This window comes from Thamnophis sirtalis, unplaced genomic scaffold (genome assembly GCF_051295495.1).
Source record: "Thamnophis sirtalis isolate CommonGarterSnake01/CBP01778 unplaced genomic scaffold, rThaSir2_p1.2 scaffold_4, whole genome shotgun sequence".
Taxonomy (NCBI): Eukaryota; Metazoa; Chordata; class Lepidosauria; order Squamata; family Natricidae; genus Thamnophis; species Thamnophis sirtalis.
The window spans coordinates 110,444,924-110,463,293 of NW_028261384.1; the positions used below are offsets into that span (position 1 = coordinate 110,444,924).

At 36.3% G+C, this 18,370-nt stretch overlaps 1 protein-coding gene and 1 pseudogene across 1 annotated transcript; both read right to left on the reverse strand.

Annotated features, from left to right (window-relative positions):
• Window positions 1-1,858: 1,858 nt before the first annotated feature.
• LOC148046168 (olfactory receptor 14A16-like) lies at window positions 1,859-4,822 on the reverse strand. Its single transcript, XM_087714564.1, has 2 exons — window positions 3,924-4,822; window positions 1,859-1,961 (listed from the first exon to the last, which is right to left on the reverse strand). The coding sequence occupies exons 1-2, from the start codon at window positions 4,817-4,819 to the stop codon at window positions 1,859-1,861; spliced, it is 999 nt and encodes a 332-aa protein (XP_087570690.1). The 5' UTR covers window positions 4,820-4,822.
• Window positions 4,823-9,894: 5,072 nt separating this feature from the next.
• LOC106547075 (olfactory receptor 14A2-like) lies at window positions 9,895-17,242 on the reverse strand (annotated as a pseudogene).
• Window positions 17,243-18,370: the final 1,128 nt, after the last annotated feature.

Consider the following 18,370-nt stretch of genomic DNA (forward strand, 5'->3'; position numbering starts at 1 on the left):
TTTTATTAGATGATTCATAAAATTTATAGGATAGCAATAGCACTTAGACTTACAGTATATATCACTTTATAGCCCTCAGTAAATGGTTTAAAGAGCCAGCATATTGCCCCTAACAATTTGGGTCCTCATTTTACCCACTTCGGAAGGATGGAAGGCTGAGTCAACCTTGAGCCTGGTGAGATTTAAACTTCCAAATTGCAGGCAGCCGGAAGGCAGCAAAAGTAGCCTGTAGTACTGCACTCTAACTACTGAGCCGCCACACCTCTAAAACCAAAATTACTAAAACCAAATTCTCAGTATCAAAAACACTTTATAGCTCTCTTTTTTAATCAGTCACTTAAGGAACCCCTTAATTTTGTCAACTTGTTTATTATCTCTATCTAATATTTCCAAAATTAAACTACAAAGCAAAGATGATTAACGGAAAACTATATTGCACAATATTAAGTTAGATTACCATTAATGATGATATTAGCTTTCTTTAATATACAAGTATAAATATAATTTTTATTATCATTGTACTTAAATACAACCAAATTGGTTTTAACCTCACTGGTGCAAAATTATAGCAGAAATGAAAAAAGAAAGAAAGAAAAACTAGCATGTACATGGAGCGATTGTGGTTGTATTTAAAACTCTGACAGCCCAAGGATAGAAACTTTAAACCTACTTTTTCGGCTGGCTATACTTTGATGTTCTTCTGCCGATGCTAGAAGTGCAAAGAGACACTGACCAGGATGTGAATCATCTCTGAATATCTTCCTTACTCTGCTAAAGCAGCGAGATCTGGCGATGTCATCCAGTCGTTTCAGAGGGCAACCAATGGTTTCTTGTGCTGAATTGATCACTCTCTCTAGTGCCTTCCTGTCCGCAGCTGAACCAGCATACCATACTGTAATGCAATTACATATATTGTAAATGAATAAAATCCCTTCTAAAGAAAAATCAGCCAAACACTTGAAGGCCTTTTATATGGCTTTAAAAATATGACTATGTCACCAAGGACACAAATTGTTGTTGTATTCGTGTCTTTTCCCATATAAGATTGAGATTGTCTTGGCAACATTTCAGCGAGGTCCCATTCACCATACCATCTTCAGGCTGGTGTTTTCAGCTTCATGCTTGTACGATTAAGGCATGGTACGAGCTGTCGTCTTTCTATAAATCTTGGTGGAAGTGTGTAGAGTGTTGGCTTTGTTGCTGTAAGTGGGTTGATTGGCTGTTTGTTTGTTGATTAGGGCTGCTTTCCAGATGTCTGGTAGGTGAGAGGTATCATCACATTTATTCATGTTGTGGGGATGTTTCTCTATTTTGATGACTTCCATAATTATTCTCTTGTTGAAGTGTTCTGTTTTGGAGATTAATTTGGTTCCTTCAAAATCAATTTTATGTCCTGTAGCTTTAAGGTGCTGGAAAAGGAAGGAAGGTTTTTTTTTCTTTTTTCCGGCTGCGTTCTTGTGTTTTGCGATGCATGCATTTATTCTCCTATTAGTTTGTCCAATGCATGTGGCAGGGCAGAGATACTAGCTGTGTGCCAATTAATCTTTTGTGTTGTAATGACCTGGGTAATGGGCTGTGTGATGACATCCTGAGCTCTAGTGTAGTGATATCCTGACTCCTGTGCTGCAACATCCTGGGAAGTTGGCTGTGTTGTATCATCCTAAGTCTTTGCATTGTAATGTCCTGAGTTCTGTGATGAAATGTCCTGAGCAGATGGCTGTGATGTAATATCCCGGGATTTGGTTTGGCTCTGAGTTTGCGGTCTGGCCATGTGTTCATGGTGTGTGTCAGTTTGCTTTGTGTGACATACTTTGCATTAGACATGGGAAGAAAAATCTTTAATTCCATTAAGTTCCATTTAAGTCTCTTTTAAAATATTTGCAATAAAATCAGGTTCAGAGGTGGTGCACCAGTTTGTGTGAACCAGTAGTGGAGATTTACTGTTGGTCACCAAACTGATAGTGACTGCTGGTGGGCCATGCCCCTGAACTGGTCACCTGGTTGATGCTCATTAACCAGCCCACCAGCTTGATGCTCTCTCACCCCATCCACCGACTAAATGCTCACTTGCTTCGTTCACCCGTTCGATGTTCATTTACCCTGCCTGCCATTCCCCAGCTCCAGCCTTGACCTGGATCTGGGGCCAGCCACCACAGCTGGGAAGTGGCTAACAAAGAAGCCTCCCAGGTTCCGCCTCTTTGAGAGCTGCTTTGTGGCTGTGGTGGCTGGCTGCAGGCCACTGAAATCTATGGAGGTCACTGAAAAACCTGCTGCCAGCGCTGCCCTGTTCTTTGCACATGCACATCCCATTGCCTGCTGCATTTCTCCACTCAGACTTGCAAAGCAATGGGATGTTCATGTGTGAAGAACAGGGTGGCAATGGCAGTGGCTTTTCCAGTGACCTCAGGTATTTTTCAGTGGCCTGCAGCCAGCCACCACAGCCACAAAGCAGCTCTCAAAGAAGCGATGTCTGGAAGGATTCTTTGTCAGCCGTATCCCAGCAACAGCAGCTGGCTGGGGGCCACCGAAAACTATCATTTGTCTTCCAGAGTCTGGAGAAGCCACCAGGGGAGTAAGGTAAGCAGCCCAAACAAGGAAGCAGTGGTACCAGAGGAAGCAGGGATATGGCAGGGGCCACTAAACAGGGGAAATGGGGTGATGTCTGCAACTGACAAAGGGGAGGCAAGGCAGCATGCTAGTAGACAGGTTGAAATTCAAAAAAAAATCCTACCTTTTTTGTGGCCATGGCTTGGTGGTGCGGTCATGTGACTGAGTGGGCATGGTCATGAGTGATGTCACGTTGCCCATGTCCACTCAGTCACATGCCATTCCCCCAGAAAAAGGTAGGAAAATTTTTGAAACCCACCACTGATCAGATTAGATTATAATATTACTTTGACAGATATTTATCAAGGATAAATGCTATTAGATTTTTAAAATAAATATGGCTCAGTGTCATTAATTTATATATATAGAAGAATATAAAGAATTTGAATTTCAGAATAATAAAGTGTAGCCATTCAGATCCAAGGGGGAATTGGTGATTTATGATATAATTAATCATGTGTGTAGCTTCTGTTGAAAAAACAAATCCCCAAAAATTACTAAAATGAATTCACTAAATTGGAACAATATGAATTATCAGATTGTAGAAATGGATAGGAACATAGCCAAACATATACATACAAAGCCAGCAAGTGAAGTCATTGTTATTTATTACTATATAAACTTAGTACAAGTTTATTCATGAGACTTTACATATGCAAATGATTCTATACATCAATCAACATCTCTCTCTCTCTCTTTCTTTCTCTCTCTCTCTCTTCCTCTCTCTCTCTCTCTTCATGCATGTGTTTGTCTGTGAGTATAGTAACCAAACATAAATATGTATACCAATATCAAACAGTATGAAACTTAGAATTTAATTAAATCACTTAAAATTACTTTGTTTGTAATAATAATAAAAAGTTTCATTGCTTGTTTCTTCCTCCATATTTACAAATTTAAATCTGTTAATCAACAGATCTTTCGACAGATTTAGTAATGCACATAGCTTCTCTTCTTAATACTCACTGGACCACTTATCCAGCACCAGAGCCATGTAAAACTAGTTGTACCATCATCTATAATGCAAGACTATATATTATTCTTCTAGCTGTTTTCTGCAGACTCTTCTTTTGCTTCAGTGATCTTAGGGACCTTCATCCTTCTTGTCATATCCATGGATCCTTTGGATTTTGGAACTCCAGCCATGGCTTCCAGTCCCTTGGCAGTTGCATGTAACATTCTTTCAGTTTCAGGAGAATTCAATCTCTCCCTCCCCTCCCATGATAAACTATGAAATAGGATTCACATTATGCCTAATTCTTTATATATCTGCTCCTAATTCTTGCTAATTAAAATGAAAATCCTCAGGTAAAAAAAGCTTTGAAAGAGCAATTTTGATGTCTTTGTTTCTCAAGCTGTATATTAATGGATTTAACATGGGTGGAATAATAGAATACATGATGGTAACTGCAAAATCAAAGTGTGATGGGGTATCAGATGGAGTCTTCAGGTAAGCAAATGAAGAAGTAAACAAAAATAAGGAGAAAACTGTGAGGTGTGGGAAGCAAGTGGAGAATGCCTTTTTCCTTCCCCGAACAGAAGGGATTTTTGAAACAGCAATAAATATTTGAATGTAAGAAATAATGAGGAAGGCAAAACAACCAAACGCCAAGGTAAAACTAAATATTACAACTCCAGTTTCAATTAAATAAAAATCTGAACAGGCAAGCTTAAGTAACTGTGGGATATCACAGAAAAACTGATTGATCATGTTGGAACAAAAATGTGTAGTAAAAGTTACAATTGTATTTAAGACAGAATTGAGGAAACTGGCAATCCACACACTGCCAATCATTTTGGTGCAAGCCTTCCTGTTCATTATCATCTCATATCGTAAAGGATAGCAAATGGCAACAAATCGATCATAGGCCATGACAGTAAGAAGAGAAATATCACAATTTACAAAGAAGACAAAGAAGAAGACTTGAGCAACACATCCAGGATAAGAAATATGCCGTGCATTAATAATGGAATTGATAACAGATTTGGGGACAATGAGTGAAACAGAACCAATGTCTTGTAGGGCTAAGTTCATCAGAAAGAAGTACATGGGGGTGTGAAGGCGGGAGTCAAAGGCAATTGCAGAGATAATGAGGATGTTCCCTATTAGGGTCATTAAATACAGAATCAGAAATATAGCCGTGTACATAACCTGTAGTTCTCTAATCGTTGAGAATTCCAGTAGAAGAAATATAGATGTGTCATTATCCATTGTTTTGTCACAAATATCAGAAACCTAGAGAATGGTAATTGGTTAAAGACATTTAAATAGCAAATTCTATGTCTTTATGTGAAGATTAAACTAAAATTAGTGTTTCCAAATACTAATAAGCAATTCCAAATGTAAGTATTGTTTTCTTAATTTACATGAAGTGTTAAGTCAAATACTTTTATCTAACAGTAATCATGTCTTATGTCAGCATTTATAGTTCTGAATTCAAAGACAGTGGAGAACCTCATTTTTAATTCTCTTAAGTAAGAATTATTTAGCAAGTAAGATTACTGCAAACATCCATAGCTGTAGAATGGAAATGAAGGCAATATTTCAGAGAAGAAACTAAATCTAACAATTTTGAATCTTTAGCTAATGATAATTTTCTTTGGAATCTTGATTGTTTACTACCTGAATGAGGGTCTTTCTTCCACCATCTCCTTCTCAACATCCACCTTGCAGAAAGATATAATGTGTTCCCCTTCAGTTCCATTTGAATTATATATTAAAAATAATTTGTGCTACAATCTATAATTTTCTTCAAAAAACAAAAGAACAAGAATTGATGAAAGAGAAATTTTCAAATGTATCCTAAATGGAAGATTTATATTTGAAGAGACATGAATGTTTATAAATTCCATCATATTCAGAATTTAATGTTTGTGTGTGTAGGAACAAATTATTTTCCCCAGATTGTGGGAAACTGCATGAAATTAATTAATCACATCAACTTAATCATTAATAATCAAACAGATTTATAAAAATCTGTATAACTCAGGTTTAACATAATCCATATCCCATTGGAGTTCCTACTGCACAGAACAGAAAGTTGCTCTAAAGAAAAAAAGAGGAAAATTTATTTATATGAATTTAACTTTTCTACAATTTGAATACCATAATTCATCTTGTAATTGGAAGAGATGTACGAATATATTAAAATCTGAATAGGTTCTGATGCTAGCAGCCTCTAAATTGGAAGAGAAGTGGAAATATTTGAATTGAGAGTATGAAAGAGGAAGACTTCACAATCCACAAAATGTGAAAATCTCTCATCCCACCCCAACAGTTTTTTCTGGTTGTCACATCAAAAATTTAAATATGTAGGGTTTTTTTTTAGCAGGAAGAAAAGGAAAAATGTGGGGAATGTATAAATAAATGCTGAATGAATAGATTTATAGAAAGCAGTACTGTAGAATATGAATATATGAAGAAGAAAAGGTGATAAAATGGAAAATAAATCAGCTTACTTTCCTAATCTGATTTTCACTAATTAGGTACTCATTTTCCTGTCCCTGGAAGATTCCTTCTTTGAACTGATCATTGTGTATCTACTTTGCACCTATAAATATGGGTTATAATTATTTTTCTTCATTAGTATAGTTTAATCACGTCTTCTGTTTGTAATCATTGTTTAATTCCTGGGGGGTCCTGAACAGCTGATTAGAACAACCTCTAAGGTCATTTTCCCCTTCTTCACATTTGTTTTTGCTTTGCTTTTCCTAATTAACATTATAAGCTCTAGAACAATGTAATTCAGAAGTTTGTTATTCAAGTAAATAAACCTAGCATTTAGCCAATAGTTCGGGAGACTACTGTATCTTTTTCTATTTTCTTTCTAGGGAACATATTTCCTGAAGCACTATTACAGGGCGGGGCATAACCTTTTCCTAGGGGGTCACAGCAACACTTGTAATAACAACACAAATAATTCATACACCATTCGAAAGCCCATCAAAAACTGAGTTTATTGACACGATTTAATAGTCAGTATGACCACCATTAGCCCTTCGAACAGCATTCAAACGAGGTGGATAAGAACACAACAAATCTTCAAACAGTTCCGTTCGATTTTCCAGATTTTCCAGAGGGCGGGGCATAACCTTTTCCTAGGGGGTCACAGCAAGATCGACAGCAGTTTACAACTTCCGCGACACCTCATTTTAAAGCCCATAAAAAACTGAATTGAATGAGCTATTAAATGTTAAATTTGTTTCGGTTGAAACTTTGAGAATGAATTTGGAAACTGTGTTGAAAAATCTGGAAAATCGAACGGAACTGTTTGAAGATTTGTTGTGTTCTTATCCACCTCGTTTGAATGCTGTTCGAAGGGCTAATGGTGGTCATACTGACTATTAAATCGTGTCAATAAACTCAGTTTTTGATGGGCTTTTGAATGGTGTATGAATTATTTGTGTTGTTATTACAAGTGTTGCTGTGACCCCCTAGGAAAAGGTTATGCCCCGCCCTGTAGATGCTTATTAGCACATAGATCTACAGCCAAGATGGTATTCAGTCAGTCCTGACAGGTTCTGGAGAACCGGTAGCAGAAATTTTGAGAGTGGGGAGGGAATGAGGATTTTGCAGTATCCTTCTGCTGCAATGCCCACAAAGCTACGCACACAGAACCGGTAGCAAAAATATTTGAATCTTACCACTACAGATATATTGAAGATGGAATCAGGCATATTTGAATAGCTCAATCATCAAAAACTATTTCTATCCTCTTCTATTGGAATCAAACTGGACTTAAATGTATCTATATTGACTTACATATACCAAAGAAAATCACTGTTAGACATAAAGTCACACTTTTAAAGTCCCACTATATAGCAATATTTGAGGAAAGACAGTTGGAATAGACTGTACCGTGATTCTGAACCTATGGCACCTGAACTTCCAGTTAGGTCATTTTTCACCATCCCCATGCTCCGGAGGCTTTCTTGAAGTCTGGGGAGGGCAAAAAATGGCCCAACGGGAAAACTTCCGGTTGACCTGTTGGGCTTGTTTTTTGCCCTCCCCAAGTTATGAAGGCTTTCCTGAAGCCTGGGGAGGGCAAACTGTGTCCCAATGGGCAAACCAGAAGTTCCTTCCCAAACTTCTAGTAGGGCTGTTGGGCCATTGGGCCATTTTTCACCCTCCCAGGCTTCATGAAAGCACCTGGAGCCTGGAGAGGGTGAAAACTCCCCCCAGGAGAGGGCACAGTGGGAGATTGTGCACACATGAACTGGTGGGTGAGCACATATATGCGTGCAAATAGCACATGTACACACAATTTTGACATTTAGAAAAAGGTTAACACAATGGAATTGACAGAAAACCTCAAGAAAAGCTAGTTCTCATATAGCCCTTTGAGGCCCTCTGCAATGATGGACTTTAAAAGTGAACCCTGAATCACACATTAATAAGAGGTAGTTGTGCAGCTTACACAACAGCACTGTAATATTGACAGTATTGATCAGAACTGTATATAGTACTGCATTCTAGACCAGCTATAATTTCCAGATGGTCTTCAAGATAAGCTCCATATAGAACACATTGCAAAGTCAATGTTGAAGGAAATCACCAAGCCACAATTGAGAGAGAGCAAGTCCTACAGGTCCAGGAATACAAACAATTTATTCTACAAAGAAAAATATATATGTACAAATATGAATTTATGAAAATCCCTCTCTAGTCTCAACTGTCTCCCAAGTCCAGGAGGATCACCACATTTTGTATCTTATCTGTTATATCTTATTGATAGATAAATATATCACATCACTACATCCAAAGCCAAAGCCATCCATTTTGCCAAGGTTGAGCTGAATGTGTTTCCTTACTATACATAATCTCAAGCCTCTAAACATTGGGACACCATCAAAACAGCATCCCTACATGGTCAGGAGTTTAAATGTATAACTAGGAATCATCAGTATACCTCAGCACAAGATGACAAACAACCCAAGTCAATGGATTTATGTAGATATTAAAAAGGTGTAATGAAAGATCTGAGCCCTGATGTAACCCAGATTTTTGGGCCCTAAATTTACATCACTTTCCCCCAAAAAATATTGGCCATGGAAGAAAGACAATAGCAAAAAGGTGACCTCACTGCCCATACAAAATTGTCCAGAACCAAAGATATTACAGTGAATTGTAGCAAAAGCCACCAATGGGTGCAAGACACACAGTATTATCTCATAATACAAAAAAGCATTAAATTCCTTAACCCAGCCACATGATACCTCCCAGAAGGCTCTGACCAATCAAGAGAAGTATGGTTTCAGGACAAACTTTGTTTTGTTATAACCTAGCCTTATCTTGTAAAACAAAAGTCTCCTCAAGCACTGAGAGGAAAAATAAAAATAGGTTTTCCAGGTTCCTGTGCTTTTCTGGTTGTATTAAGTCTGGGTCAATTCTGGTTAGTTAAGATTAAAGGAATCTTTGAAAAGTTTGATTATAAAAAGATTGCTTCATATTGAAGGGAGATGTTCATATCAACAATGGTTCAGGCTTCCCTACAGAGCAAAATCATGGTCCTAGATTAAGTCATTAGGCACTTCTTCAAGGTCTTGTGAATGCTGGAAATAGAAGTTTCATAGTACATCTTTGTTTCATAAGGAAAGTGGCATATATAGATAGACAGTCCTGTAGAAATGTTTTGGGAGCATTAAATAAATCCCTTTAGTCAAAGCTATGAATTAGCAAATACTAATGATAAATTAACCCCTAAATAACCACCTTGGTAATTAGAATTAATATTAAAATTATAAGTGATTGAGTTCAAAGAGAAGACTAGCAGAGTAGAAGTAACTACTACAACCTAATTCAAAGCAAAGGTAGAGAAGGAAGAGATCCAAGCGGGAAAATGAGATTTTCACCAGCCATTAAGGTTTAATAGAAGAAGTAGAGCATAAAAAAGAAAATGTTGTGAAGAATATGGTTAAAACATGAGGAAAAATCAAGAGGAAAAGTATTCTCAAGTCAGAGGTTAATATTAGGGAAATCCAGAATATACAGTAGATTTTCCTTTACAACCATATTTTGCCTACAATTATTCGGGGGGGGGGAGTCCTATTTTTTTGTATGCACAATATGAAATAAACATTTGAAAACGAAAACTCGACAAACATATACAAAAGTGCAGACATAGGATTTTACATATTTATTGTTACGTTTTTATTTAAGAATAAAAAGTTAACATCCATTCTTTTGTTTTCTAGTAGTAAAACAAGCATTTAAATTAATAGGACTATGAAACTAGATAGTAGAATTCACATTAAACCTCTATTTCACATGGTTTGCAATTACATTGTTCATTTTCTAATTCCCATAGAGAAAATTTTTGAAAGAGCAATTTTAATGTCCTTGTTTCTCATGCTGTAGATTAATGGGTTCAACATGGGTGGAATAATGGAATAGGTTATTATAAGTGTGATGGTTTGTCAGATCGTGGGATCAGGTAAGCAAATGAAGAGGCAACCAAAAATATGGAGAAAACTGTGATATGAGGAAAACAAGTAGAGAGGCCTTTTTCCTTCCCTGAACAAAAGGGATTCTTGAAACAATAGAGAAGATCTATCCATAAATAACAGTGATGAAGATAAAAGCAACCAAATACTAATATCATAATAAATATTATATATCCAATTTCAATTACATATATACTTGAGCAGGCTAATTTAAGCAACTGTGGGATTTCACAATAGAACTGATTAATTGCATTAGAGCAGAAATGATTAGTGAAAGTGCCAATAGTGTTCCATACAGCATTGATGAGGCTCACAAGCCACACACTTCAAACAATTTTAGTACAGACTTTTCTGTTCATTATCATTTCATATTGCAAAGGATGGCAAATGGCAACAAACTGATCATATGCCATGACAGTAAGGCGGCCCACATCAGAGCCCAGGAAGAAGAGAAGCAGGAGGACTTGAACAACACATCCTGAATAGGAAATACATCTTTTATTCACTACTAAATTAAAAACAGCTTTGGGAATGATGACTGAAACAGAGCCAATATCTTGCAGAGCTAAGTTCATCAGGACAAGGTACATGGAAGTATAAAGGTGGGAGTCCAAAGCAATTGCAGAGATGATCAAAAGGTTTCCTGTTATCGTCATTAAATACAATAGCAGGAAGAACGTTGGATACATAATCTTAATTTCCCATATCTTTGAGAATTCCAAGAGAAGAAACACAGTTGTGTAATTTTCTATTTCTGGCCGCATTTCTGAGAGTCCTGGAAGTAAAGTGGAAGCTATGAAAATATTTCCAATTCATTTCAAAATACCCTTCAAAGCTATCCAAGTTACATTCCTGCCATAATTTCCATATAAAATGAAACATACCTTGTTTAAATCAAAGCAGGAAGAACTTTCAACATGAAAATAAATTAAGCCTGGAAGCATAGGAGGCATCTCAGCTTGAATTCCTAGAATTACAATGGGAGAGATGTTCATCTTGAAGTCTGACCATCAAGACTTAAGTCTGCTAAAGGTGACAAACTGTCCATTGCTTTTCTTGCTTTTATTTACAAGGCAAATAAACTCTTCACCACCAGAATTCAAGAGTTTCTTAGCAAGTAAGGAAAGAAAAAGAAAAAGGAGGCTCTAAATAAAGTACTTTAAAGAAGGGAGAAGACATGTTCAGTTGGCAGCTACTTAGAGTTTGGAAACAGAATGTTTCTCAGGATCAATTTCAAATATGATGCTGCTAGATTTATTTAAAAGAATCATGTATATTTCTTAAATGTTATCTGCCTTAATATGTTGTTGTTGAATTGATTAGGTATAAATTAAACCAAAGCATTCTAGTGAAATCAATTTCATGCATTTTGAATGGATTTAGATATTTAAACAATGTAGATATGTAGAAATTATTTTGACCATCAATTCTATTTGACTGCTTAACACATCAGCCCAATTTGAGAAGCAATTATAGTTGGATTTAATTTAATTATTAAAGAAAAGAAGAAGAAATATAGAATTTACCTTAAATTAACTGGATTACAGAGTTGGAAGGGACTTTGTAGTCTTCTAGTCCAATTCCTGTTCAAGCAAGATACACTATGCCATTTCAGACAAATGATTGTCCAATGAATTCTTAAAAACCTTTATTTAATTTAACTCATTAATTTAATGCAGACTTATTAAATTCAAATGGTAAAAGGTAAGGATTCAATCTGAGAAATAAAACCCTATAGAATGGCAAGGAATACAAATTAGTAGTACATAATGGCAAAAACAAACAATAATAACTCTTTTCTTTACTCCATAGATCAGTTTGTAACATGGAGGTCTCATTCTTTATAAAGATATTTATTCAGTATAAAAGTAATTTATTAGGGGGAGGAGAAATGACATTTTGAAATGTTAAGGTTTCCTTATCTGATTATTGATCCATGTTTCCAAAAAAGAAGGAAAAAAAACCTAATAGCCACTGCCACTCTAGCCTTTCAGGCCTTTTGTTGTTGTTGTTGTTAACTTGAACACAAGTTCTTTTATGCTCTTCAAAGGAGACGTGTTCTGTTTCTCTCCCCTGCCAAAATAGTTCTCAAAGGCACCTGCGAAAACAATTCATGCCCTTGGCTCTTTATCAGTTTCTACAAACAAGTTGCAAATCCTTCAGCTGAAAAGTCAGTGAAATCAAAGAAGGAAAGAGAAGAGATACGTTGTTTCAAAAAGTCCAGCCTCTGACCTCCAAGTGGCAGTGTTGATATTTTTCACCTTGTAATATTTATCTCTGGCTTATGGGAAACAAAATTATTTAGATTTCTTTTAATGAAATTTAATAACAAGTAATAGGAAGAATTGTTAAAATAAAAAGGAAGGTTTTAATCCAGGAGTCAAAAAATAAACCAATGAAAAGCAGAAGAAAAAAAATCAATCTGTTCTCTTTAAGAGGAGAAATAAGAAATGTTGCGAGTACTTCAATCCACAAGTATAGTTACAAAGAAAAAAAAGCTTTCCAAAGTAATCCAATATGAATTAGTTTTGCCGCTTAATTCTTTTGCTTAAGGATCTATTTTGGCTTTGAAGAAAAATTTATTTGGGCAGTCTTTCACAAAATAGAAAAAATACCTTACCAGATGGACTCACTTTTTCTTTTCATGTCCTTCCTTCCGGAGCTGTCTCGACTTCACCAGCTTGGGGGCTGCCTGTTTACCGCCGGCTTGAAGCACTTCCCTTGTGTTGATCAGAGACTTTTGATGTCCCTGAAACCAGCAAGGCTTTGTCTTCCTGATCACCATCTCTGCGGGATGGTTTAGGTCACAATGGACCATCCAGCAGCAAAAGTGTCAATGGTGGTCTTGGAGTATCGAGACCACACGTTGTGACATCATGACATTGGCTCCTCCTAGTCTGGTGTGAGTGTTCATCTTGAGGTCTGACCATTAGAATTAATAATGAGAACTGCATATATTCTCCTTGGCTTTTCTTGCTTTCAAATTACAAGGAATACTTAAGTATTTTCTTCAAAGAGTACAAGAAAACAAAAGAAGCCCTAACTAAAGTACTTCAAATTTAAAGAATGGCGGAGAAAGAATTAGGTAGTTAGTTGGTTCTTCAGGCCACCAAAAGCCTCCTTTCTTAATGAAAGAATGAGAATCTTCTCCAAATGATCTGCTTTTCTCAGATATACCTTAGAAACAGACTAGACATTCTGAAGATGGGTTTCAAATTTGAATCTCAATGTTTCATTTATAACAATAATATATTTCTTATATTTTATCTGGTTTAAAGCATTGAATAAAATGGTAAAAGATGAGAGGTTAAATCTGAGAAGACATGTTTGGGGGTATATCACAAATGGATGAAACAAAAACAGCAAAACATACAACAACCAGTTGCTTATTCCATAGATCATCTCTTTAAGACAGAGAACTCATTCCACATAAGGTCAATTGTTGTCATTCTATATAGAGACAGTTTTGAAAGTGGAATGTTGGTTGTCTTATCTACAAACATGTGAATTTTAATAAGTCTTAGGAAAGGCTGGAATAAAAATGAAGAATGACATTTTGAAGAAAAAGATAAATGAATTAAAAGAAAATTTTAGAAAAGGGGAATGAGAATGATAGAAAAACAAAACAAAAAATTTACTTGCTGTGCTGATGCACTGTGCTGTCTGAATTTTATGCCATCAGGTATAGATTTTCATCTATTATTCCTCCTTTATTTTTTGAAAAGTTTTTTTTGTTTTTATTGAACAAAAACACAAAAAAAGAATCATCCTTCATTACATCTTGTAGAAAGTGTGTCAATTGGTTATAAATACATTTCGTGTGTTTCTTCCACAATCATTGCTTATACTTCATTCATATTGAATTGTACATTTTAAATAAAAAATCTTTATGTATTTTACTATCAATTTATCCCAATTCTCATTTAACTTCAATTATTTAAACATGCTTTTATCATTTGTATTTAAAGACACAACCACCTACTGGCATTCATTCACAATTTCAATAAACCTCCAATAACATTACACCTTTATAACATATTCTGGAAAAAAATCAATTAATAAGATATCTAAGCATTCCCCCCCCCCTTTTCCCCTCCAACTCACTATTTAAAGCTTGTATCCAATTTGCTTTTACCAATACAACACATGTATATATCATTAATCATTATCCATTAACATTTCCTTATTATTGTTGTAGTTAGCTAAATATTATTTACTATTTATATCACATCTCCCCTCATCAGACCCCCCCAAAATTACACCTTTATAACAAGATTTAAACAAAGATTTATTAATAAAATTTATAGGTCTTTTCCCCAAGTCCCAATTTACAATTTATATCCAAGTTACTTTTACTAGTTAAGGTTATCATTTCATTATTGTTATCATAGTTAATTATATGTTAATGAATAAACATTTATTAACAATCTAAAACAATCTACAAATACTAAAATTCCTACTTATTAATCACCAAAAAATAACTAACTTTTTGTTAATTTAACTAACTTTAATTATCAACCTGTGTCTTTCCAGTGGCAAAACAGTCTTATCTCTCTTGCAAGTTGTTGTGTCAATTCTCTTTTTAACTCCTTTATAATGTTTTTATAAACTTCTCTCTGCACTTTATTGCTTGAAAGATCTCTCAGATAATCTCATTGCCCTTGAATTGTTATTGAAATTAGCTTGTCTTTGGTTGTCAGACTTATTTCTGAAAAAGTTTCTCTTCTTAACTCCATCATTATCACACTTTTTATCTCCTGTATCTTGAAATCTGGGATAAAGCTCCAAATTGTCAAATTCACTTTTCCATCTTCCCTTCTTTCCACTTTCACCCATGTTTGCTCCATTAATAAGTTCATCTATTGTCTTATCTTTATCTTCTATATTTTCATTCTCTTCTTTAATTTTTGGGGCTCCAACCCCATCATCTTTTGCTGTGAGAAACAATAATCTATCCAACTTCTTCTCAAATTTCTCAAATCCTTCCAATATATTTTGAATTCCATCCAAGATCTCTCTCTCTCTCTCTCTCTCTCCCTCTCTCTCTCTCTCTCTCTGTGTGTGTGTGTGTGTGTGTGTGTGTGTGGTGTGTGGTGCATTAGTGCTGATAAATAAATAAAGGGAGACTAGTATAGATCTATTTCAAGCTATTTAGCTCTCATCAGCTCGCCATACCCTTACTGGGATTTGAACCTGTGCTGTATTAAATATTAGGCTGTTGTATTAGCCACTAAGCCACAGGTTCTCCTCCTTTATCATATATATATATATAGTTGACTTAAGCACAAGTTCTCTTGAAGGATTCTATCTTTTTCTTTCCTTTTCCTTTCCTTGCCAAAATATTTTCCAAAAGTACCTGCAAAAACAATTCGTGCCCTTGGCTCTTTATCAGATTTTGTAAGCAAGTTGCAAACCCTTCAGTTACAAAGTCAGTGAGATCAAAGAAGAAAGAACAAATGATACATTGTTTAAAAAAAACCTCCAGACTGACTTCCGAGTGGCAGATTCCACTTTCTCATACTTGTCTCAAGCTTATGGAAAACAAAGATCTTTAATTGTCTTTAATGGAATTTAATAACAAATGGTAGGAAGAATTGTTAAAATAAAAAAGAAAGTTTTAGATCAAGCCAAAAAATGAGGTGACAAGGTTAGAGGAAAAAAAATCAATCCGTTCACTTTAAGAGGAGAAACAGGAAACAGCAGTCTTGTGCAGTCGAGACCGCACGTTGTATTGTCATGACGTTGGCTCATCCCTCTATTATTCCTCCTTTAGAACATGCCATTATGTGTGAGGTTTCAACCATTGCTACTATATTTAAATGGTTTTCTGAATGAAAATACTACTTGATCATCAAATGATATCTCAGAGACTTGTTCAATTCTCAGGAGTCCTACATAGATAATGAGATTTAAATAAAAAGGCTCAGAGATTGTTTTTTTTTTTAAATAATCTGCATGTTTGCTTTTCTTTTTCTAATAGACATAAGATGATAACAATGACTCTTACGTATAGAATTCAGAAGATTTTTGTGCCTTTCTAAAATTTGTATACTAGATTCAGTGGTACATTCTTGAGATAATTGAGCTAATCATACCTCTGTTACATACATAGCAATAGAGAGGACCATTTGGCTTGAAAAAGGAGTAAAATAATCAATCGATGATAATATTAACCCCCCCCCTCTCTCAACAGACTGTGGTGGGGAATATTGAAGGAGGAAGAATAATTGGAATGTTTGCTGCTTTGAATTACTTATAAAAAGAATGATGAAATATAAATAAAGAAATAAATAATTTTTCTGGAGGATGGTTTTTTGCTTTGTGGTATCAGCTCCCAATTTTTTAAAAAGTTTAAAAATATTTAGAAGAATATATAAATACAGGAGTAGATAAATTGCCAAGCAACTTGCAAAGTATGTACAGACATACATTGATTTTCTGGGTAGTACAAATGAAGACCCCAGGCCTCAGATAATTGGTAGAGTATATAGATCAGTCATTAAATCACAATTCTCTGTCTTCTTTTTTAATACTGCAAATCCATCCTTCTCAGAGGACCCTTTTTGCAAATTTAAAGAGCCTATCAAAATAATTAATATAAACAGTTTGGAAAAGTTATCACATGAGCTCATTTAAATATTTGGAAAATACAGTACAAAATACTTGTATAAAAGGATGCAATATTTTTATTTTCATAAAGCATTGTCACCAAAAATAGTTGTTTCAATTCTAAGGTACTTCTAACATACTGCCATTAAATTCCTTTTGCTCTCAATCACCAAAAATGAATACTTCCAAAATTTTCCAAGGCCTTAATTCCAACAGTTAAAATCTATAGGATTGTTAGGACATATAATCAATTCTAACTACAATGTGCAAGGCTTTCAAAGGTCCCTTACATTATTTTCTAAGCTATGAAAAAATCTTCCTTTCCCTGCTCACCATTCTCACCTTTCTCAACCATCCTGGGGCCAAAATCCCTGAAAGTGACCACCTTACCTGCTAAGCTGTTGTAAGACTTTGCCAGGCTGGTAGCTCCCATAAAGCAGGCATTCGAAGTGGTGCCCTCAGAGTCTTCCTGGGCCAGCAACAGTCCCTTCAGCTCCAGCAATGCACTGTGATACTTGCCAATGGCTTCCTGGCACTTCTTCTCCTTGTAGCACTGAGCTCCTTGGCTTTTGAAATCCAGCATTCTTGGATCAGCTGCTTGGGCTTGGTAGCTGGAGAAGAACCACCAGATTTCAAAAGCCAAGGAACTCAGTGCTGTAAGGAGAAGAAGTGCCGGGAAGCCATTGGCAAGAGGCCTGGGAGGCGGTGAGGAGGCACATTCAGCCAGCATTCAGAGGCAAGTGGGAAACAGTGGGAAATGGTGGGAAATAACAGGAAACAGTGCGGATTAGAGGTCTGCCTCCCAGAGAGAGAGGCAAGCAAGAAACAGTGGGAAATGGCATGGGCAAAGGAAAGGCCACATATGGCTGGGCACTCTTGGTGCAAGGAGGAGGCTCATTGCAATGGAGCTGTTTTTCTGCCACTGATGGAGCCACCAACCAACTGACCAACCTGATCAAAGCTGAGCACTTGCGGGGTTAGTTTGGCCAGGCAAATTTGACCCCCATGCTATCAAAGTGGAGCCTGGGCACTGTGCTGCAATGTAGGTTGGTGGTGGATGGGGAAAGCTCTGTGGCATGGTGCGGCACTGCAATGGTTAAATGGGAAATGGAGCAGCCAGTATGAGGGAAGGAGGAGAAGAGAGGAAAAGTGGCCTCCTCCTTACTTCACTCTGGCTGCTCCATTGCCCATTTTGGCATTGCAGTGCCATGCCATGGAGCTTTCCCCATCCACCACCACCCTGATGCCCTAACTTTTTCCAAGCATTTCTTTGCCTACCTGATTTCCAGCTTCATTGCATTTTTGCCATTATGTGCAGGGAAACAGAAGTTTGTGGGTCTAAAATTCACCCAATCAATTCCAACTTTGTGAGATATTTTTTTTCCATTAGAAGTTGGAATTGATTGATTGAACTTTTTTTAATCCTACAAGCTTTAATTTTCCTGCACATGTGTATGAAAAATGCAATCGATCTGGAAATAGCAATAGCAATAGCAATAGCAGTTAGACTTATATACCGCTTCATAGAACTTTCAGCCCTCTCTAAGTGGTTTACAGAGTCAGCATATTGCCCCCAACAATCCGGGTCCTCATTTTACCCACCTCGGAAGGATGGAAGGCTGAGTCAACCCTGAGCCGGTGAGATTTGAACAGCCGAACTGCAGAACTGCAGCCAGCTGAAGTAGCCTGCAGTGCTGCATTTAACCACTGT

Bases quoted from the DNA above. Each gene is read 5' to 3' on its own strand.
- LOC148046168 (XM_087714564.1), bottom strand. From the start codon at position 4,819: ATGGATAATGACACATCTATATTTCTTCTACTGGAATTCTCAACGATT. The intron at 1,962-3,923 runs TTTTTTACCTGA...ACCAGCAGTCAC, and splicing joins AAAATTGCTCTTTCAAAGCT to TATCAGTTTGGTGACCAACA.